This window comes from Saimiri boliviensis, chromosome 7, assembly GCF_048565385.1.
Source record: "Saimiri boliviensis isolate mSaiBol1 chromosome 7, mSaiBol1.pri, whole genome shotgun sequence".
NCBI classification, from domain to species: Eukaryota; Metazoa; Chordata; class Mammalia; order Primates; family Cebidae; genus Saimiri; species Saimiri boliviensis.
In genome coordinates this window covers 70,016,442-70,037,584 of record NC_133455.1, presented here as the reverse complement: position 1 = coordinate 70,037,584, position 21,143 = coordinate 70,016,442, and the positions used below count along the sequence as shown (strand labels likewise).

General features: G+C 38.9%; 1 protein-coding gene across 1 annotated transcript; it reads right to left on the bottom strand.

The window, feature by feature from the left end:
• Positions 1-17,094: 17,094 nt before the first annotated feature.
• On the bottom strand, positions 17,095-20,664 carry NEUROD4 (neuronal differentiation 4). Its single transcript, XM_003939284.3, has one exon. The coding sequence runs from the start codon at positions 20,653-20,655 to the stop codon at positions 19,660-19,662; it is 996 nt and encodes a 331-aa protein (XP_003939333.1). The 5' UTR covers positions 20,656-20,664; the 3' UTR covers positions 17,095-19,659.
• Positions 20,665-21,143: the final 479 nt, after the last annotated feature.

The following is a 21,143-nucleotide window of genomic DNA, read 5'->3' as shown; positions in this document are numbered from 1 at the left end:
ACTATAAAAGTTCTGCCAAGTGACTCAGTGGTAAATTCTCCAGAAAGCAGTGCATCAAGGCATGACATTAAGCAAGGATTGCCTTTCTCCCTCCATTTGCCCAGGCCAGGGAAAGCAGTCACCTTTCTCCTTTCCCAGTGCCATTTCCTTACCTATAGTGATTCCATTCAGGATCTAAGAGTCAGAGACCAATCCACGGGATTTAAACTCAACTTATTATATATAAACTTTGGAGGACTAGATGCATTAGTGTAAATTTTGGAAGTCATTTATATTAGAATATAATACACCAAATTTAGTGGGTTTTCTTCATGTCTCCCATCAAGATTGAAAACCATTATGAGATGATACAGTTAACTGGGAACAGAATAGCTTCTAGATATTTCTTCTGCCTCAGGAATATGGACCAAGCATAGAAGAGAGAATATTATTTGAATTAAAGATTATGCCCAGGAACAGAGTAAATGATACAAAGACACAAGGATAAAAAATGAGAGTTCTTCAGCTAACCCTAATTCTGAAAAATTATTGAAATCCTTCAGTACTAACAGGGAATTTACAAAACTCTAGCAGAATATGCATGTCTCACTTGTCCACAATGCTCTACCTAACCTAACTAGTCCTTCTTTCTCAGAAGATCTCAACCAGTGGAAGAGAAAGGAAGGAGAAGCAAGAATGTGAGAAGGGAGAACACTTACTGTGTCCACTGTGTCCCTGTTACCTGTTCGTCTAAACACGTAATCCCTTTTAATTCTGACTTTTCGGCACTCTGTAGGAAAGTTTGTTGTTATCATTATTTTACAAATAGGAAACTAAAACCCAGATATATTGAGTGAATTTTCCCAAGATCACACAGAACAAAAGGAAGGACAATTCAAAGGCACACGGCAATATTCTTTTCGCCAATCATGCCTAAGAGGAAGAATGACGCTCCAGACCCTCCTCCTCATTCCCCCAGCCCCTAGCCCTCCAAGCAGAAGGATGGTGGCTCATGTCTAAGTACTTAATTGGACCATCACAAGCTGTATTGGTTTTCCCTGAAGCTGAAGTAGCGTTAGTAGGAAAAAGGTACAGAATTGGGCCTGTTTCTGTGTGAAGAGAGAGAAACACGTAGTTCAAAACAGAAGATACATGTAGTATCCTTCTTATGATACTAGGCTCTATTCTTTTTTAGAATTCTCATTTGTCTTATGAATTTTATGTCTGGGTGTGATATATGTGTACACATATGATTTATTTGGTATAGTACTTATCCGATAATTAACTGCTGACTATGGGAATAATTAAAATGTGTACATAACACAGACTGCTAGAAAGAGTTTTAAGGATTCTTGCTTTGGAGCGCTGGTGTCCACCCAGAATACTATAAAAAAAAATCTCCAGGAATTCACTTACTGGAGACCTTAGGGTATTATTCTACATTTGATAAAATACGAGTTGGAAAGGTACACTTTCAGGTGAAGAAGATGGATCCTAGATTGAGACCAGCCCATGTTGGTAGGAAGAGGACATGCATAAAGCTGCAGTAAGAAAATAATTTGCCTCATAATAAGAATGACACAAGGACTTTTGAGACTCCAGGGGAAAGAATGGGAAGAGGGTAAGGGATAAAAGACCATGAATTGAGTTCAGTGTATACTGCTCGGGGGATGGGTACACCAAAATCTCACAAATCATCACTAAATAACTTACTCATGTAACCAAATATCACCTGTTCCCCCCAAAACCTGTGGAAATAAATTTTTTAAAAACATTTTAATTATGAAAAAAGGGGGAGTTTAGTGAAGTAAGGAATTTGGAATACTTTTCCTGTGGCCTATGAGAGCACTCATTTTCAGTGGACAATTTTAATGTCTCTTCCTTTAATGTTACATTTCTCCTAATGTATCTTAACTCTTTAGGAGGAGACCTTAGGAGGAAGTTATGCAAGAGTAAAGGTGTGGCCTGTGTCGCTCTGTGGTCTCTCCCATGTCGACTCACAGGAGCAGCACCTGGTAGTGTCCATGGGTCCTAAGCCATGAGCTATGAAGTGAGAGCTGTTCCTGGGATGGTCTAAATGCTTGTGTGCCCCCAAAGTGCTTATGTTGTAACTTACCACTCAATGCAATAGTATTAAGACATGTGGCTTATAGGAGGTAATTAGGTCATCAGGGCTTTGCAGACATGAATGGGATTAGTGCCCTTATAAAAGAGAATTGAGGAAGCCTTTTTGCTCTTCCCAACATGTGAGGACACAGCTAGAAGGCCCAACTCTGAAGCAGAGAGGGAATCCTCACAAGACACTGAATCTACTGGCACCTTAGTCTTGAACTTCCAAGCCTCCAGAACAGTGATCAATAAATTTCTGCATTTTATAACTGATGCAGTCTAAGCTGTCTTGTCACAGCAGCCTGAATGGAGTAAAGACAATGCTGGACTACAGACTGGGATGAGCTGGGATGAGCACATAATCCTGAGGAACAATTGCCAGGAGGATGATTAGAGAGGGTTATGAGGTAATCCCCTCTACCCTCATTTCCCATATGTCCTAGAAAAAGGAAGCCTTTGCAAAGGGACAAAACATGAGGACGCTTTAGCAGTGCAATGTATATTGATTCGATCAGCTCATACACCAAACTCTGTCACCCCGGGAAGAAAGAAGCTGGATGTGCATCAGGCAGCGCTCAGGGCTGAGCACTGAGGTTTCAGTGTTTATACCCACAGCCTATCTTTCAGAGTTGTTATGAGGATAAAATAAATAGAAAGAGAGAAAGTATTGCATCAATGAGAAGTTCATTTAAGTGTGAATAAAAATTATCCTTTAAATTGATTTATTCATCCAACAAATATTAATTGAACACCTAGTAGATGCCAAACACCACACAGATAACTGGGAATGCTTTTAGTTACTACATATTAATTAACGTGGATAGTTATATGCTGTCTCTTGCTAGAGGTCAATAATATTATTGATGTAGGTGACCAGGCTGTATGGGAGCAGAGGGGCAGCTGGGAACCGGCCACGATTGTACCACAATATTTTCTTTGAACCTCCGACATTTTTCCTGATCGAACTAGCTGTCCATCCCCAAAATAAAGATCATCCTTGCCTGCCCCGTGCAGTTGTAATCCCATCCTTCCCCTGATCCCATTCATATGTAGACAGTAATCCCTCCCCTGGAGAGAGGTCTTAAAGTCAAGCTATCTGAAGCTGGAAAGTGATTTCTCGCCCCTGACTTCAATCCTTCTCCTGTAATTGAAGGGCATCTTTTCTTGCACCATCTCCCATGGAGACGCAGCAGGGCAGGTCACTCTCCTCCAATAACCTCAGAAATGCTATGCCTACTGCTTTTGTCTCCTCAGCAGACTATTCTCTGTATTCTCATAAACTTAATTCTCTACTTTCCTTTTTAATTTTGTTAAAGTATTTTGAATTTTACAACAGCTTTAGATCTGCAGAAAAATTGTGAAAATAGTATGGATATATCCTCTATACCCTTCACCAAGTTTCCCCTTTTATTAACATCTTATGCTGGTGTGGTTTATTTGTTATAAATAATGAACCAATATTCATGCATTATTATTAGCTAACGTCTACACTGATTTCCTTACTTTTTAATCTATTTTCCTTTTTCTATTTCAAAATCCCATCCAGGATACCACTTTATATTTAGGCATCACGTCTCCTTAAGCTCCCTGGCTACAATGGCATCTCAGACTTCCCTTGATTTTGATGATCTTGACAGTTTTGCAGAGTACTGTTCAGGTATTTTGTAGGATGTCCCTTAATAGCAATCTGTCTGATAGTTACCTTATTATTAGATCAGAGTTTTATTTTTTGTAGGAAGATTGCAGAGGCAAAGCGTCATTTTCATTACATCAAGGAAATGTTGATAGGATGACTTGTCATGACTTATCACTACAAATATTAACCTTGATTACCTGGCTGAGGTAGCATTTGTCAGGTTTCCTTACTGTAAAGTCACACTCCGTACCCTTTTCACAATGTAGTCTTTCAAAGGAAGTCACTACGCACAGTTTACACTTAAGGAGTAGAAAGTTATGCTCTACCTCCTTGAGGACAGAGTATCTACATAATGTATTTAAAATTATTCTGCATAATATATTGTCTATTTGCTCCCATTTATTTTTTATTCAATTATTTACATCAGTACAGACTCATACATTTTTATTTTATAGTATGCACCACTTTCTTAAAACCAGGAAGGCAGATCTAAGTCCTTTAGAGTCCACAACAGTGATTTTCAAACTACTCTGCAGGGCTCCGTCTGTAGAAGCTAGGGAGATGAATGGGAGAAGGTACAGGCTGATGGAAGGGATGACCAACTAGCTAAATCTGTCTATGCTATTCTTCAAGAATACATCCATTTTTCTTTCTTCTAAACTTTCTTTTAACAAAAAGAATTGTATAGCACAAGTCTCAATATTACCAATTAAGCTCTATTTTAGTGGATGCCATTCAAGTCAATGTCCTGATTTTCTAGAGGAGAGCTGAGCAGAAGGTGACTTGCTTAAAGCAATTGAAGCCGTAAAGCTGGAGCTTGGGGGTGTGCGTTCTAATCCTCAAGGCAAGAGGATGCCAGTGGGCTTTTTGCTTCAGGAAAACCGGTTAAAAAGATAAAGTTTAATCTATATACCATTGATGGATTCTTACAATCTTGTGCTCCAAATCAGTTTTAATGCCACCTTGCATTTCTCTAGAAATATGCACAATTATTATTGGATTAGTTTTATTAGGCATAGAAAAACAGAGATTCATTTCTCCCTTCTTCTTTTCTAGATATGGTAATTGAGGCATAGGAAAATGATGTCTATACAACCAATATCATTAATTGTTGTTAATGGAATAGATAAAATTGGAGAGCTGTATCAGGAAAAATCATAGATATATAGGTCTGACCCATTCTAAGACAGGCTTAATAATTCTTTAAAGGCAAAGAATTATTCTTTCTAAAAGAAAACTATAATCCCTCTTTTAAGAGACAGAGAGAGAAAATTTGGAGGAGGATTTGCTGTGGAAAGGCTGCATTTAAATTTTCCAACACAGAAGTCATTCAAATGGTAAATTAAATGTTACTCATTAAACTATAACTTGGTTTACAAAACCACATTTAACTGCGCTACACTGGAGTAGAAATGGGAAGTATTAGGAGGAGGGCCTAAGGGTCGCAATGAGGCAAGGGCAGGAGAAGCAGCCCTTAGTTGGGAATAAAGAAATATGTTTCCTTGTGCCCAGAATCGCTAGTTTCCAGCTGTTATCCATCTTTACAAAAAATCTATTCTCTTGCCCCAGGGAATCAATAAGTTGTCTATTTCTCACCTCTGGGTACAATTCAGATCAGAGACTGGAAGGTGAATATTCGATTCTGAGAGCCCCAAGTGAGGCAGCAGCCTTCCTCAGAGGACAAATTATTGAGGAGTTACCCAATTAGTTGCTTGGCTGCCTCTGTAAGCCCACATGAATATTCAGGAAGGACTAAGACCCCTCAATCCTCTCTGCTGGGCCCTAGAAAATAATCGACATGATCAGTTTCCTATCTTCTTCATTTCCAGTAGAAGAGAGTAACATGTTCACTGCACTTCATTTTCCCACATCTTTCACACCCCAATGAAGTGTCCAGGACCTAGTAGCATCAAATAAGGAGCAAAGAGAATGAAGTCAAGTCTAGAATTGAATTCTGACTGGTGGTCTCATTCAGACACATTAGTGCCTGGAGGAGGCTTGGAGGAAATAGCTTATAAATAAACCAGACTTCTTTCAGGGATTAAATGTGTTTTAGCAAGTATCACTTTGCCAAATAAGAAGGCTCATGGGCTTCAGTGTGCAGGATGTACAGGGTTGGGTAAGGGTGGAACAAAAGGAAGTACATGAACTTTCCATTTCATGGAGAAGTTACTTCCCTAAGTATGAGGATCACTTATTACTTGCCATGGCTATTAATTCACTGGAGGTGAGGAGAAAGCATGTCTGTGAAGGGTTCAAATGAGAAGTGAAAGAATTTTTAAAAATATTTTTATCCATCCCTCTGTCTTAGGTCACTACTTAATCCATCCCCATAATATTAGGAATTTCCTATTCCTTTCTCAGAATTTAGTAAGGAGATAAACAGTTTTCCCTCTTACAATTAGGAAGCCCTTCTTAATATCTAAACTATATGCTCAAATTCAGTCTGTGTCGCTGATATCTGTGTTGTCTTTAAATTTAGCAATTCAATTAATGAAATTTAATTAAATGTTTGGTAAACTTTAATAGGAAGATCAGGTGATGTAAAACCTTAAAGATCAAGTCTTGACTCTGCCACCTGTTGGCTGTGTGACTCTGGGCATATAATAACACAGCATCTCAGTTTCCCAATCTGTAAAATGGGAATAAGATCCCTGTAATGGATTATTAAAAGAATCAAACTAAATGAAATTATAAGGAAGGGTAAACTTCCTGAGAATTACTGTACATAGTTAATGTACAGTATTTAGTTCTTATGTGTCAAGCACTGAACTAGTTTGTTGGTCACTATTCCACATACCAACTGTCATGAGAGAATGGTGGGATCCATGCCCTAGCAGAGACGTACTCAGGGTTCAGAAAGGGCCATAGAAAGTGGAGACGCTGGAATTCAGAAAGGCTATCTTGTAGAGCAGAGATTTCAATGATTTGATCAACATTTGAAGGACTCAAATGCTGTGGTAGTGAGAATTTTGCAGAGAGAGGTAACAGCAGAACTTCTGAGTTGGAATTTGGCAGAGTATACTGCTCTCGGGGACTCACAGGCCAATAGCACACAGAAGGTCCATCTGAGAAGAGATAAGCATAGGAGCGCAAATAGTCCAGAGAAAAGATCAGACTGTTTCCTCTGGTAATGCTTGCAGCCAGCCGTGCTGCTCATACCGTCCCTAACAGCCCCTGAGAAGGGGAGTTGGAGCTTGAGGGAGGGGACAGGAAACCTATGGAAAGAGAGAGGAGGGTGGTGATAACAAGCCCGGCTGTTGAGTATTCCAGCACCTGCCAGGGATGCCCTGGGGATGCCAGGCCTGCCCTGCTGGGGCCCAGCTGTCAGCCGGGTCCTCCTGACATCTTACAATGGGTGGTTGAGAGGTCAGGAGGGAATAGGGCAGGGAGGACAATGAGATTCCGATGCTATAGAAAGAAGAACAATTGGGACAGAGGAAGAGAGAAGCCAAGTGTTTTGGAACAGTGCAGGATTTGGTGAGGGGGGAGGAAAATCTGAGGATAAAATTAGAATGGCTGGATTTTTATGGGGTGTCAGGGAGTGAGGAGGAGAGAGTCTATCCTTGATTATTCTGTTCAGAGCAGAAAAGGTCAGGTTGGCCAGGGAACAGGCTCTTTTGTTCCTGACCTTGGGTTTGGTCTGTCAGTAACACTGATCTGCAGTGCCACGCGAGTCTGATCTTGTCTAGCTCACTCATTTATTCTTCTGTCCATTCAATGAATATTTATTTAACTCTTGCCATATATCAAGCTCTGCAAGGTAGCAGGGACAGCAATCCGTCATTTATCTTTCTGCTATTGATGACCTAAGAGCTTTCAGGGAGACAGATTTAGAAACGGGTATTGCAGCAGAATTAGTTAAATGCTCTTCTGGTAGAGGTGTGAGCAAAATGCTTAGTGGTTGAGAAAAGGAGTTATTACAAAGTAGGAGAGCCTCACCCAGCCTAGGAGATGTGTGTTTTGGGAGCAGAATCAAACAGGCTTCCCAGGGCAAGTGACATTTGAGCTGGATTTTGAAATTTAAGAAGTTTGACAGGCAAAAAGGCAAGGGAGGACAGGGGAGCTGGGAGGAGGACATTCCAAACAGAGAGAATAAGTCAGTTAGGAATCAACTAAAAAAATGCTTGTCCAATAAGGCCCTGGAGCCTCCAGAGGCTTAGGCTGATGTCAATGATGAGTTATTCAGGGGATCTTAAGGCTCAAAATAATAATTCAACTTTGAGAATTGTATGGAGAACATTGCTTCCTGTGTGTTTGCAGGAAAATACTGTTTCCAGGATAGGTCTTTGTAGAGAACTTCTTCAGGGATAAGTTTAGAGGGAAAAAAAAAGTGTTCCTTTGTGTTGATTCACGTCCACTGAAGAGAAAAATAGACAATCAGTGCAGCAGCAATAATTTGGATTCGTACTTTGGAGAAAGCCAATTAAAAACTTAAGTATGCAGCAAAGGTGAGTCTTCCCAGATTTAGACTTGAGGAGCGGGAGAGGTACTGTGTGGGAGAAGAGCGACTTGATGAGGGTACAACTGTCTGAGGGGAAGCAAAGGCAGTGCTGCTGGGATGTGAGGGCTGAGTGAGACACTTCTCTCAGGCAGCCCCTTCCCTCTGATGCCTCAGCCTAGCCATTCCTGGGAAATTTCCACCTAGTGCTCAGAGATGGATATTGCTTTCTTTTCAAGGGAAGAGTCTAAGTTCTTAACAGCAACTGCCTAGAGTCCTCTATTATGATAGATTCTGAGGAATGTCTAGGTTCCGTAGTAAAGCGAGTCATGCTTGAATCATGGTATCTATATGAGCAGGTAAAGATAAGTTAGTGGGAATCATTTCACATAGTTCCCATCCCTGAGTACCATCCCACAATTTTCAGATAGAAAATAAATTGGTAACTGAGGTTCATAGAGATCAAGAGATCCATCTTTTTAGAGAGACAATATAAAGCTGTGCTGTGCATTGCATAGTCCCGAGTTACATACAGCTACTTCAATTTAAATTAATTATAATTAAATAAAATGTAAAATTTAGTTCTCCCTTGCACTAGCCAAATTTCAAGTGCTCAATATTATAGAACATTTCCATCATTGCAGAAAGCTCTATTGGTCAGATCTGGTGAGAGTGACAGATTAAAATGCAAGCTTAGAAGCCACACTTCTGGGGTCATGGCTCAGCTCTGACTCTTGCTGGTTATACAGCCTGGTGGAATTCCTTTACCCCTGTGTACCTCAGGTGTTATAACGTTGTAGTAAGAATTACACAGTGTCACACATGTAAAAGATTAAGAATGTTTCCTGTACTTGCTTGGCACTCACTTTGTGTTAGCAATTATTGGTTCATATTTATGTAGGACTGTAAAGATATAAATGGCTAGAAAGGTCCTGATCCCTAGTCTAGCTCTTTCTATAGATCCATCAGCTTGCTTTCAGTAATCAGCATCATTTCACATTCAGAATGCCCAGTCATTGTCATCCCACACAACTCCCTCTTTGCCCAGTTCCCTTACTTCTGTGCAGTGGAATCTCCCGTCCTGGGAACACAAGGTATTACCCTGTGCTTGCTTCTCCCTCCCTTTTGCTTTGCCTGATGCCCACTTTCCCTGGGAATCCAGGCTTCTAAGAACAGCTGCAGCTGCTAGCCCTGCTTGCAGCTGCTGCTCAGAAACAGGGCAACATGGTTCAGCGGTGCTCTCTCTCAGGACTGATTTTTTTTCCTGTTTATCCTTGAATATCTTGTTGGACTGTGCCAACTGTAGGCACAGTATCAGCTGCCCCCTGTCTGTCCCTGATGCTTCTGCTTAGGGACCTTTTACTCAGACTCCAGCTGAGTCACACACTCCAGACTGCAACCCAGTAATTCCTTATGATGGTTTTAATCATTATTCAATACTGCTTCTACCCCCATGGGTCACCTTTTCTCAATAGTCCACCTCTGCATTAATCTCTGTTTCCACCAGACCAGTGTGATGGAGATCTCACCCACTTAGAAGAGAATCATGATGTTAATGACAATGAAGTAGAAGAAGAAAAAGATGATTGCCGATTATTAAACACTAATAAGGCGCCAGACTCATGCCACATGTATTATGTCAATTATATTTAGTGTTTTAAAACCCTGCAAGATATTATTCTCATCATTTTGCAGTTACATATTTTTAAGTTCTAGTTTGTGAAACTCACCCGAAGTCAATGACAGTATGTGGCAAACCTAGCATTCACACCGAATTTGTTGGATTCACCAGCCCTAAATAATGTTGTGTTTGCTCTACCTTCTCACTAAAGAAAGACGCATCGGTAACCAAAAGGAAACTTTCATGTTGCAAAATAAGTCTTCCATGAATAAGAAAACTTAGGAAACTGGTCATTTTTGTTCTTCTCCAAAATGAGTGATAGTGATTTTTGGCTGCTCTGAAGATAGATAAGGACTGTTCTCAAGGAAGCTTCATGGTGAGAATCATGGTGTCCAGGGTTTGTGGCATAACAGGAATCAAGACACATGGCTCCCACCAGAGAAACACAGAGGCAACACCTTCCTATTCCCTGGTAGGGATTCCCTCACCTTCCACCTACTTTCATGGAAGCCCTTGGCACTCTGGGACAACACCTAGAAATGCTTGAGATATCTCACTGAAGAATTTGCACCCACAATCTTTTATCTTGCCTTGATTCTGTTCTTCTTTCAAACTTCCTCTTGTGGCTTCCTGCTCTCCTCCTCCCTCTAAATCTCACTCAGCCTTGATGTTGGCTTATTTTTGTTTCTCTGGTTTCATTTCCGAAATTCTGATTATTTAATAGTTTTCATCTCTGTGTTTTATTCTCTATTATTTCAACTGGCCACTTTGGCTTTCTCTAAGTAAAAAACTTTCTTTTAAGCCAAGTTATTCTTAATAATATAGTCAGTAGTTTAGTGGACATTGGGTAGACAAAACTCATGAACACTGGATATTGTCTCAACCTCCTTGTGATCTTCTCTAAGGCAGAAAAGAAAACACTTTCTCCTAAAGTTACATAAGATTGTTAGAATGTAAAGTTAACATCACAATGCTAGCACATGATTATGTGCCCATCCATCCCCAAATTTTATCTCTTCCTTATTGTATGCACAAGATTGCACTGAGAGTTGTCAATATAACAAGCGGATGAAACAGCCTCTCCTCTCAATGAGCTTATAAACTAGGAAAGGAAAAATAGCAGCTTCACTAAATGTGGAAATAGCAGCTTCACTCTTTTTTTTTTTTTTTTTTTTTTTTTTTTTGAGACGGAGTTTCACTCTTGTTACCCAGGCTGGAGTGCAATGGCGCGATCTCGGCTCACCACAACCTCCGCCTCCTGGGTTCAGGCAATTCTCCTGCCTCAGCCTCCTGCAGCTTCACTCTTAGAGTCAATTGTCATAACTCTCTAAACTGGAAAAGAAGAAGAAGACAATCATTATTACAGGGATAATCTGTAAAGGCTTTATCAAGAAAGACTTTTGCTAGGCCCTGAAGGATCGACGCAGCTTCAGTAAGTGAAGATGGAGGAGAGAGTACTCCAGGGAAAGGTGTTCCCAGGAGCAAAGGTAAGGGACAATTTCATATTGATTAGAGGAACAGTAATCCAGGTGGGCAACAAAAAAGTGTGTGTAGAGTGGTGAAACAGAGTAGATAAGTGGGATGGGTTGCTTCCGAGGAAAGTGAGAGAAGAATGTGTGGTATACATATACCTGGAAAGGTAGACCAAGACCAGTTGTGATGAGGCAGGTTAAATATTAGTTTGGAAAGTTTGGACTTCATTTTATAATGATGAGAAAACCAATGCAGATTTTTGACCAAAGCAATGACATGATCATGGCTTTATTTTAAGACAGTCAGGATGAATTGTAGAAGGAAAGAGATACTGAGTACAAAAAGATTGGAGGTTTGGAAGAACACTATTACATGAATCTAGACAGATAGATACTGAATACCTGAACCAGGGCAGTTGGCAATGAGTGTGAGAATGCGTAAGTGAGCGTTAAGGAATGCAAAAGGATATAAACTATAAACTAGTAGAGGAGACATATGTGGAAATAGCAGTTTCACTCTTTAGTTCCATGCATGTGCTATTTTAATCTCTGTATCTCTAACTCAGTATTGCCCCCTCTATATGGGCTTTTCTGGAGCTCTGTCTCTCCCCAGTTCTGCTTTTCTCAGTACCTGTCTGTGACCCTCTATTGTTTGTGGAAATCCAGACATTGTGGGTCAATGCTCTTTCTCAGATTGTTTGCCAGCAGTTCCGGGAAGGTCTAGATCCTTTCTTCCAGAGCTTCTGTTTAGGTGAGAAAACAGCTTGCCTTGGAGCTGCTTGGAGAAAAGAGATTTCAGGACCACCTTTCAAGCCTGGCCCATTGCTCCTAGGCCAGCCTCCTTTGCTCCTCCAATACTAAATAGTTCTGAATCCCCCTGGTCCTCCATCTGTCTGCATGTGTCCTAGATCTCCCTGGGCAGGGATTAAGTAATTGTGCCATTCCCATCAGCATGCCCAGGGGTCTGGCAGGAGGGAAGCTGCCGGCTGGCAGCAGTGGGCTGAGCAGGAGCCAGGGGATAGTCTGCTCCAAGTCCCCGAGCAGCTTGCGGCTGTTCCCGGCCCTCAGTGGGCCAGCCACGTGCCCGCCTGCCCTGGATCTGCCTCAGCTCAGAGGCCAGCTCTCAAAGGAAGAGAATGCACAGGCTTAGATCAAGGGAGAATGTTTTCCATTACCAGGCTGCCCCTCCAGGTCCATCCCAATGGAAAAAACTGGACCCCCCAGCATACTTCCTTCCTGCTTCTCTGCCTCCACCTCCTTTCTCAGTACCTAACCTTCTAGCTCAGCTATTAACACTGGGTTAATAAAAGAAAGAACTCAGCCTGTAGATTTGCCAAAACTTAAATGATCCAAAAAGTGTTTCCATTTGACTTTGGAGTGCGTTCAAATATATATGTCAAATTATATACACACATGCATGCCTGTATGTATTCAACATGTACTGAAATGTATGCATTCAAATATACATGTCTTTAAATATATATACGTATGGATATATATAGATAAACATACATATATGTGCCTCATATATTTTTTTAAATATGCGTATATTAATATGTGTGTCTACACACACAAAAAATACAAAAATTAGAAACATGTCAGCTGACGTGGAGAAACAAACTTTATATAAAATATTTTCCTTCCTTAATCTTCAACAGAGATTATTCATATGGATAACTGAGAACGTACTGTATTTATAATCAACTAAACAATATAGTCAACATCTTCCTATTATTTCCCACTGAAGAAGGAAAAAAGGCAATTGTACAATTCTAGGAATCGTAGAATTTCTCGGTTTGATTTAAAGTAAAGTTATTCTATCTCAACGTAGATTTAGGCCTTTTAATTGCTAAACGTATTGGAGTAGTTGTCTCTAGAGAATAAGATCATTGCCTAGAAAACTGTCTTCTAAATTGATAACACACTGAAATCACCCCAGTTCTTTAAGATAGCCGACTAGCAAGAAAACCACACAAGGCATCCAAATACCACATTGATTTTAATGTTTTGTAGTCCATTCTTGCTTTGTCTTTCAGCTTTTGCTTAATCACTTACGATTTCCGAAAATGTGTGTATTTGCTTCTCTGTCAGAGGGTGAGTGGACATTAGCTTCTCATGTCCATTAAATTTAAAATTAAAATTTTAATTTTAAAATATTAAAATGAGAGAAATTCCAGGTGTCTTAATGACACAATCATCTCACTCTATAGATGAGAAAATAGAAGCTCAGACACTTCTGAGATTTATATGACTTTCCATGTTCTCATATTTATTTACACATTTCTATGTAGGTTTCTACTACATCTGGAACCTACTTCAATGGCTTGTTTTGAAGACTGATTCAATATGGTGAACTTACCTTGATGACTTGTACATGGCAAGGATGCTCAATAAACAGAAATTTTCTCTTCCCCTGAGTTTTTAGCTATTGGTTTCTATAATTTTCTTGCTCACATTTAGTAACTGAATTCACTTACATGTAAGGCATTGAGCAAACATCTTTATTGTTATGTATATTTTGACAGCTATGACTGAATTTCTTTGATTTTATAATCAACTCTCTCCCTCGCTACTGTGCATCTGTATCTAACCCTGGTCATTTTCTTTGCATTGTTTAATATTTGTAGTAATTCATTTTAGCAATTTTAGCAGAGCAGCTGAGGCTGTGCAAGCTCAATTAATCTAACCAAGGTCATTCAACCAGTAGGTTATCCAGAATTGTCATAATAATCCATTAACTTTATCCTAGAAAATGTGTTACTGAACCACCAACAAAAAATTTACTTACTCTTATCTAATTGCTTGGCCTGCAGGCTAGTAAATGTCTCTGAGCATGAGTTTTCTCTTCTGCCAAACACCGTCTATAATGCTTAAACCACTTGCCCACCTTAACGCTAATATTGAATAACTGTGCAAAAGTGCTTTATGGATTTATAGTCTGTCAGACTGTAAACCTAGAAAACATGCTCACATATTCATTTCTGCATTTCCAGAACGTGGCTTAGTTCCTGGTCTAGAGGAAATTCTCAGTAACTATTGCTACTTGAAAAATTAAGTTGCAATCAAGTACATACTATTATATGTTTGCGAGGTAATAGTATTCTTTCTCTACATAGTCTCAGGCTAGATGACAGCAAAGAGCTACGTACTACAAGGCTCCTTTTAGCTCTATGCCAATTTTTAGAAAAAAAAAAAAAGAAAAAAAAAGAAAAAAATTTAGTATTTCCTATTTTTCAAATTCAGAAAGTTTGCTTTTGAAGATTTCTGTTTAAACTGTCCCCGTGAAGAGCTGAAAAATGGCATGTCCAATGTATGGAATACTGATCAATAGACTTGGATTTTGTTGTTGTCTCTGGTAAATTATTTACTGTTTAAATGAAAAGAATCTATTGTTTTCTCCAGTTTTCAATTACCTCATCTATTCTCACTGTACTCCTAATAGTAATAACAATAAGAGTAAAGTGCTTCCCAGGTACCAGAACCTCAGATAAACACGTCACTGGCATCATCATCATTTTTAATCCTCATACAACTCTATGGATTGGTCATATTCGATGCCCTTTTTATAAAGAAGGGAACTGAGACAGAGATGTTAAATAAATTGCCTAGGGCTACTTAGCCAGGTAACTTCAAATCTAAGTTTGTCTGACTCTACTCTCTAAATAATTCTATGGACTCTCTAAGCCTACAGTCACCATCAGCACTCCCCTAGCCATATATTGGCTGCAAATAGAAAAGACAACATGAATATAATCAAAGAATCATTAATAGAGCATAGATGGTAATAATTACCATTTGCCAAATACTTGCTAAATGCTTTAGATGTATTATCTCAATTAATTCACCATGTTAAACCTGAAGGCATTATTATGGTTGCTATTTTCAAATTGATCATTACACATTGTGTGCATGTACCAAAAATCATATTACACTCCATAAATATGTACAACTATTATGTGTCAATTAATAATAATAATAAAAGACAAAGGGGGAAAATAGAAAAAATATTAGCACCTATGAAACTATTTTTTTGTTTATAAAAATCAAAAAATCAAGAAAACTGAGCATTTGCAGGGTTAATCAATTTAACAAAGGTCATTCGATCAGTAAGTGGCATAACTAAAGTATTATTCATTTGATTCTAAAGCTAGTGCTTGTAATTACTGCACCAAACTATACTCCAAGCTTATATAGATTTTTTAAATAATCTTAAAAATAGGACGTTTCTATGTTGATCGAAGATTTTATTTTCATATTCATAATTCCCCATTAAAACATTTTTCTTAAATTCTAAAGATATGTGAGATTAAAGCTTGAAATGGATTTAAGCCTTCTCAAAGATGGGCACTTTCAAGCAACAAGGCACTGGTCTGCAATCTGGCCTATACTATGTGGTCTACCTGGGCAAAGTCTAATCAAAAGTTGAGCTTCCATCAAGGGAAAGAGAGCCTTCTTCAGGGTTCTATTGCAGAGCATGGACATGAGTCAGCCTGGGTCACAGATGTAACAGGGTATCATGTGTAAAGGACAATTTGAGGGATGTCAAACAGTAACTCCACTTTTACTGGTTCCAGCATTGCACAGACATGACATCCTCATATACCTACCAGGCAAACAGCTACTGAGAATCATTTCGGATCTTCTGGATAAATCAACCAGCTCAAATCAATTCTGGTTCCACCAGGATTTGTTTAGTTTCACTAAACTAAACAGATTAGTTTCCTAATATGTGAAGTCGGAATGATAATCGTGACTGCCTTATAGGAATGGCTTTAGGATTGAGTGAATTAATACCTGTAAGACACTTAGAAATGTGACACTAGGTAGTAAGCATCCACTATCTTCTAGATGGGGTTGTTGTTATCTGTCAGTTTCTGTTTGTCCCTCTGGACCATTCTTTGCAAAGTAAAGATTCTTTTAATGTGTCGAATGACATGTGTACATAATCATTTATTTGATATTGCAAAAGACTGAAAAAATTTAATTATGGGACTTAATTTCATGAATTATGTTATTTTAGTATGTAGTGCTAGCCAGCTACAACAAAGAATTAAGAAACTTTTGTTAAAAATACCCCAAGATTTGTGCTTAAATTTAAAAAAAAAATGCAGAAATGTGTTGTATTGTTACCACTTGTAGAAAAAAAAGATAATATAACTTAATACTTGTACCTAGCATTTGTTTATGTATCCATAAAAGGTCTCTGATGACTAGTTTCTAGTTGAAGAGTGGGAACTGGAAGATGGCAGATAAGGGTGGAAAGATAACTTTTATGCTATATTTTTGTTTCTTAAATATTTTAAGCCAGGTTCTTGCCTTGATTAACTAACTTTTCTATTTACATTTATTATTAACAACAGTATTATTATTATTTCTTTATTATCACCACTTTAAGCATGCAAGAAGGGACCCCGGAAGATTTTAACTAGAGAAACCTGAAAGAAAAAAAATCAAGAGAAGGATTGCCCAAAACACATATTTCATAATTTTTTTGAAAAGTTGGTTAGCCCACATACTTTGGATAATAGCACATCCTTCCCGTTTATGTGTAGTTTGATAGCTTAGACTGCCCATAACCCTATAATCTATAAGATTATTTTTTCTCAACTGTAGATTTTATAGTTGGTTATATGAGTGGCAGAGACCAGTGCTTCTAGACTTCTAACTGCTTAGTTTAGACTTTTCATATATTCTAGCATGATCAATTGAATTAGGGGATGTGTCCTCCTGACAGACCAGTCTTTGCTCAGCTAGCTGCTTGTAGGACATAGAGCCCAAGAAAATGAATAAACGAAGAGTGAATGAAAGTTTTGAAGACTAACAACACAACACAATGTCTAATAAGACAGCTTTATTTCTGCTAGGAAAAGGGGAGGAAAAACAGTCATGTTTTATACAAAATATTTAAACAATTGTTTTGCTTTATCTAAAATGTCTCTAGAAGAATGAGACCACACTAGGTTGGAGAGTAGGCTCTTTACAAGCTATTGCATTTCTAAATTTTAATTCAATTATAAAATCCCTCTGCACAATTTCAGAAAGGCCTGACTCATGGGTACCATACTCCCCAAAGGCATACACAGCAGATTATTAAAGAATAACTCTGGCTCATCTTAGACTAAAGAAAAGAATCTAAAAACATTAACTTGCATAGCCATTCAAATTATTGCTGCTTTTTATAAAAATCATCACAGAGGTAATTCTCTACTTTTCCTTTCCCCTCACTCCAAAACTCAGCAATTCCTAGCAAAACTGTGGGCTGCTTTCCAAATAAAATTTTAGGGAAGGTTTGCAAGCACATCTATGGGGCCAAAGGAATTTTTATAAAAGGAAGAGAGAAATAAATTAAATAAATAATATCTAATAAATAACTCAGACAACATTGATTATCTACAAACTTAAATGCCAGAAAATGCTAACTTCAAGGATGGACCCTTCCACAGCCCCTCACAAAGGTAAGTGCAGTATATACTCAGAAAGCACATAGTATGGCTTTATAAGTCATTTTACTTGCCTATTTCCTGTAGAGAAGATTGGATAAGGGGGAACCACTTTGGTGGCTGATGGAGGTTAAGATCTCTCTCCAGGGATACTTTCAAGTGAATTTACAAACCAAGGCTGCAAAATGTAACAGGGTAAGTGCTGTGAGCAAAATGGAGAAAAGCAACTTATGCTGTAAGGAGATAATACATAAGACAGGTAGAAAGACAAGACACACATGTAGTTGGCAGATTTTAGGTGATAGCTGAGCTATAGAAAATGACATACTAATCTGTGTTATCAGTTTTTTTGTTGCCCCTATTGATGTACTCTGCACACTAAACTTATCCTCTCTGGCAGAAGCAGGACCTAATCTACTATCAAATAAGCTGTGCAGGCTCTGGTTTGACTTAAGTAACTGTCCTGGCTGATTGAACAAGATAGGAAAATTTCTTAGGTCTCATTTTCTGAAAAAATACAAATTTGATGAAGTCAGTGTTGATGATATAAAGGAAAGAGGAGTTACGTAAAGAAAAATGAACAGTCAGCAAGTTAGTCTAAACCTACGATGAAGACATAGTTGGTAAAAATATTCACTGACCTTGGATTTCATTTTTGCATCCCTAAGTTTGGTCATTTGAAATTTTATCTACAATACGTAATAACATATTCTATCTTAGAAGTGAGGAAGAGGTAACAGTGCAAGAGGAGAGAGAAGGAACTATCTATAGGTTGGGAAATTTTAACCTTGGTCAATAAATTGGTGCTTGTGCTTCTGGAAAATATATTGGTGTGGACAGAGGTGGATGGTTTTAATCACATTTAACCAAATGAAATTCATCTTGCTAAAAAAAAATCCATTGGTTTTCCCATGGGCAACTGTGAGCTGGAGAGAGTCCCTGAACTATGGTAGTTAGTATAGCCAATAGCTATTTTATTGCTCTTAAATATAAACCTGTGTTTTGTGCTGATCCTAACAGCAGCACCTGAGCTTCAATCAGAAGTTCCAGAGCCCTCTGGTTATGGAGGTCATGGTCTAGAAGACCTATGTCCTATGTCCTATGTCCCATTAGTCATAGGAGTTTGAAACCTCAGTGACTTGTCTGCCCTGCCTCTGGTACTGAGAAAAACGGTTTTGAAATATTTTCAAGAATAAAGTGGGCATGAGGCCTCTATTGTGGTTCTCTATTATGGTTCTTCAAATCATAAGGAAGATACGTTCAACTTTTAGTCCAAGAACAAATAGAGTTAATCTCTTAAAGAACATGTTTTGTTCTTCACAGTGACAGCCGTGTTAGACTTTTAGCTTCTAGAAGCTGTTTTTCAATAGACATGAAGAAGTCCTATCATTAAATCTAAACAAGCTTTTCATTGTGTGAGCTAAGAGACATGCACCTTGTGTTCCTCTGGTAACTCAATTTGATTATTCTATGCATAGTATCCCTTTCCTATTATTGCTCTATTCTTTCAGTTGCAAGAAATTTTGAAGAGTGATCACCACAGTTATAGAATTTCAGGACTTTAGAAATCATCTCAACTTAGAACGATTGCCTCATATAAATACAACTTGTTTATTTACAATTGCTAGTAAATAAACAAAGGCCAGAAATGGAAAATTAATTGGCATAGACTACGCAATGAGTTTTTGGCACCACTGGAATAGGGCCCAGGTCTTCTGTTCTACTTTCACATGGTTATTAAATCAACAAATATTTTCACTTGAGGACCCTATGAAGAAATCAATGCAAGGTGAGAAGATGATGAGAAAAGAGGTGACAGGTAAAGGAAAGCCTAAATGGACTAGAACTATTGTTTGATATATATCCATAGGGATCTTTTAAAGTCATTAAATCTTTAGCTCAACCACTTGAATGATGGGAAATGTCTCCACGTCATTCTCTGAAATGTTGAACTTACTGCCTCACTCACTGAAGACTGTATTGAGTTGGGTCCCAATACCATGATGGGGGTAGGAATCATAGGACATGTCAATAGGGACGTCATAACGGGGGGTACCAGCCTGAAACGGAGTTGAATGCACATGCCCTGAGCTTAGACTTGCAGAAGGGTAATGTGGCACGAAGCTGTAGGATTTTTCTAGGTCTGGAGACCCATCTTGCTTCAAGGAGAAGTTCCCACTGATGCTCAGGGGTGGAGTGAGTGGGCCCTCATAAGGGGGTGTACTGCAGTCAGGTAGGTGACTCCCAAAGGATGATTCTCCCAAACTCTTGAATACCTGGGGCTTGAGATGAAGGAGATGTGTTTCCATATGGCCGTAAGGGGGGCTGGGGAGCCCCGGAGACTGATAGTTGAAGTTGTGGACAGAGATGGCAGAGTCACAAATAGGAGATTTATCCTCATGCTTCTCCAGGAGGGCAGACTGAGGGCCCAGTTGGAGACATCCAGCCACCAGGTTGCTTGTGGGCTGAGAAAGCCCTTTACAGAGCATCTCCACAAAGCCTTTTCCTTCAAGTGTTTGGCCAGTCTCCAAGACTTCAGACAAGGCCCAAATATAGTTCCTGGCCAGTCTAAGAGTCTCTATCTTGGAAAGCTTTTGGGTTTTGGAGTAGCATGGCATGACTCGCCTCAGGTTATCCAGGGCATCATTTAGGCCATGCATCCGGGTCCGTTCTCTGGCATTGGCCTTGACTCTTCGAGCTCTGAATCTCTCAAGGCGTGCTTTGGTCATCTTCTTTTTCTTGGGACCCCTTCTCTTAGGTTTCTCCCCATCTTCTTCCTCTTCTTCTTCCTCCTCAATGCTGTCATGCTCTTCAGCTAAGCTGCTGAGCATCCCATAAGTACCTGGTCTGCTCTCTTCCTCCTTCACCTCATTTTGGGAGCCCAGACCTTTATCCATCCAGGATGGTGTGTTGACTAGCTCTCCCATCTCCTTAGATTTCACATAGGTTTTTGCCATTTCCAGACTCTGGAAAAGGGAAATATCAAAGGTTAATTCCTGTGAGTACCTGATTTTCTTTAAAACTAAACTTTCTGTTTATATAATTATCTTGTTCAAGTCTTCTATTCTCAATGACAAATCCAAGATTCAAAGAAATGCCCAGAATACTCCTCCAGTTATGGCATATTATAAGAAAATATACTATAGAAAAAGAAAATGGACTTGATTATTCATTGCAGTGTTAGTGCCTCTTTTTATTCTTAGACTTTTTATCTCATGAATATTTTATACAAAAATGACTGATATACCAGTCCAAAGAGATATTTTTCTTTCTTTCCAGAATCCAGAACATAAAACAGGAAAAAATGAGGTGAGTATATAAATTATGGTTCAAATGGAGACATTTCTGAAAGTGAAAGAGGATACTAAAATAAGTATATGTGTATAATAATTATTGTTATTGCAAAATAAAAAGCCCATCAAATAGTCAAACAAGCACACTGTTG

What these genes read in the sequence shown, in the direction of transcription:
- NEUROD4 (XM_003939284.3), bottom strand. Translation starts at nt 20,655, where the DNA reads ATGGCAAAAACCTATGTGAAATCTAAGGAGATGGGAGAGCTAGTCAAC.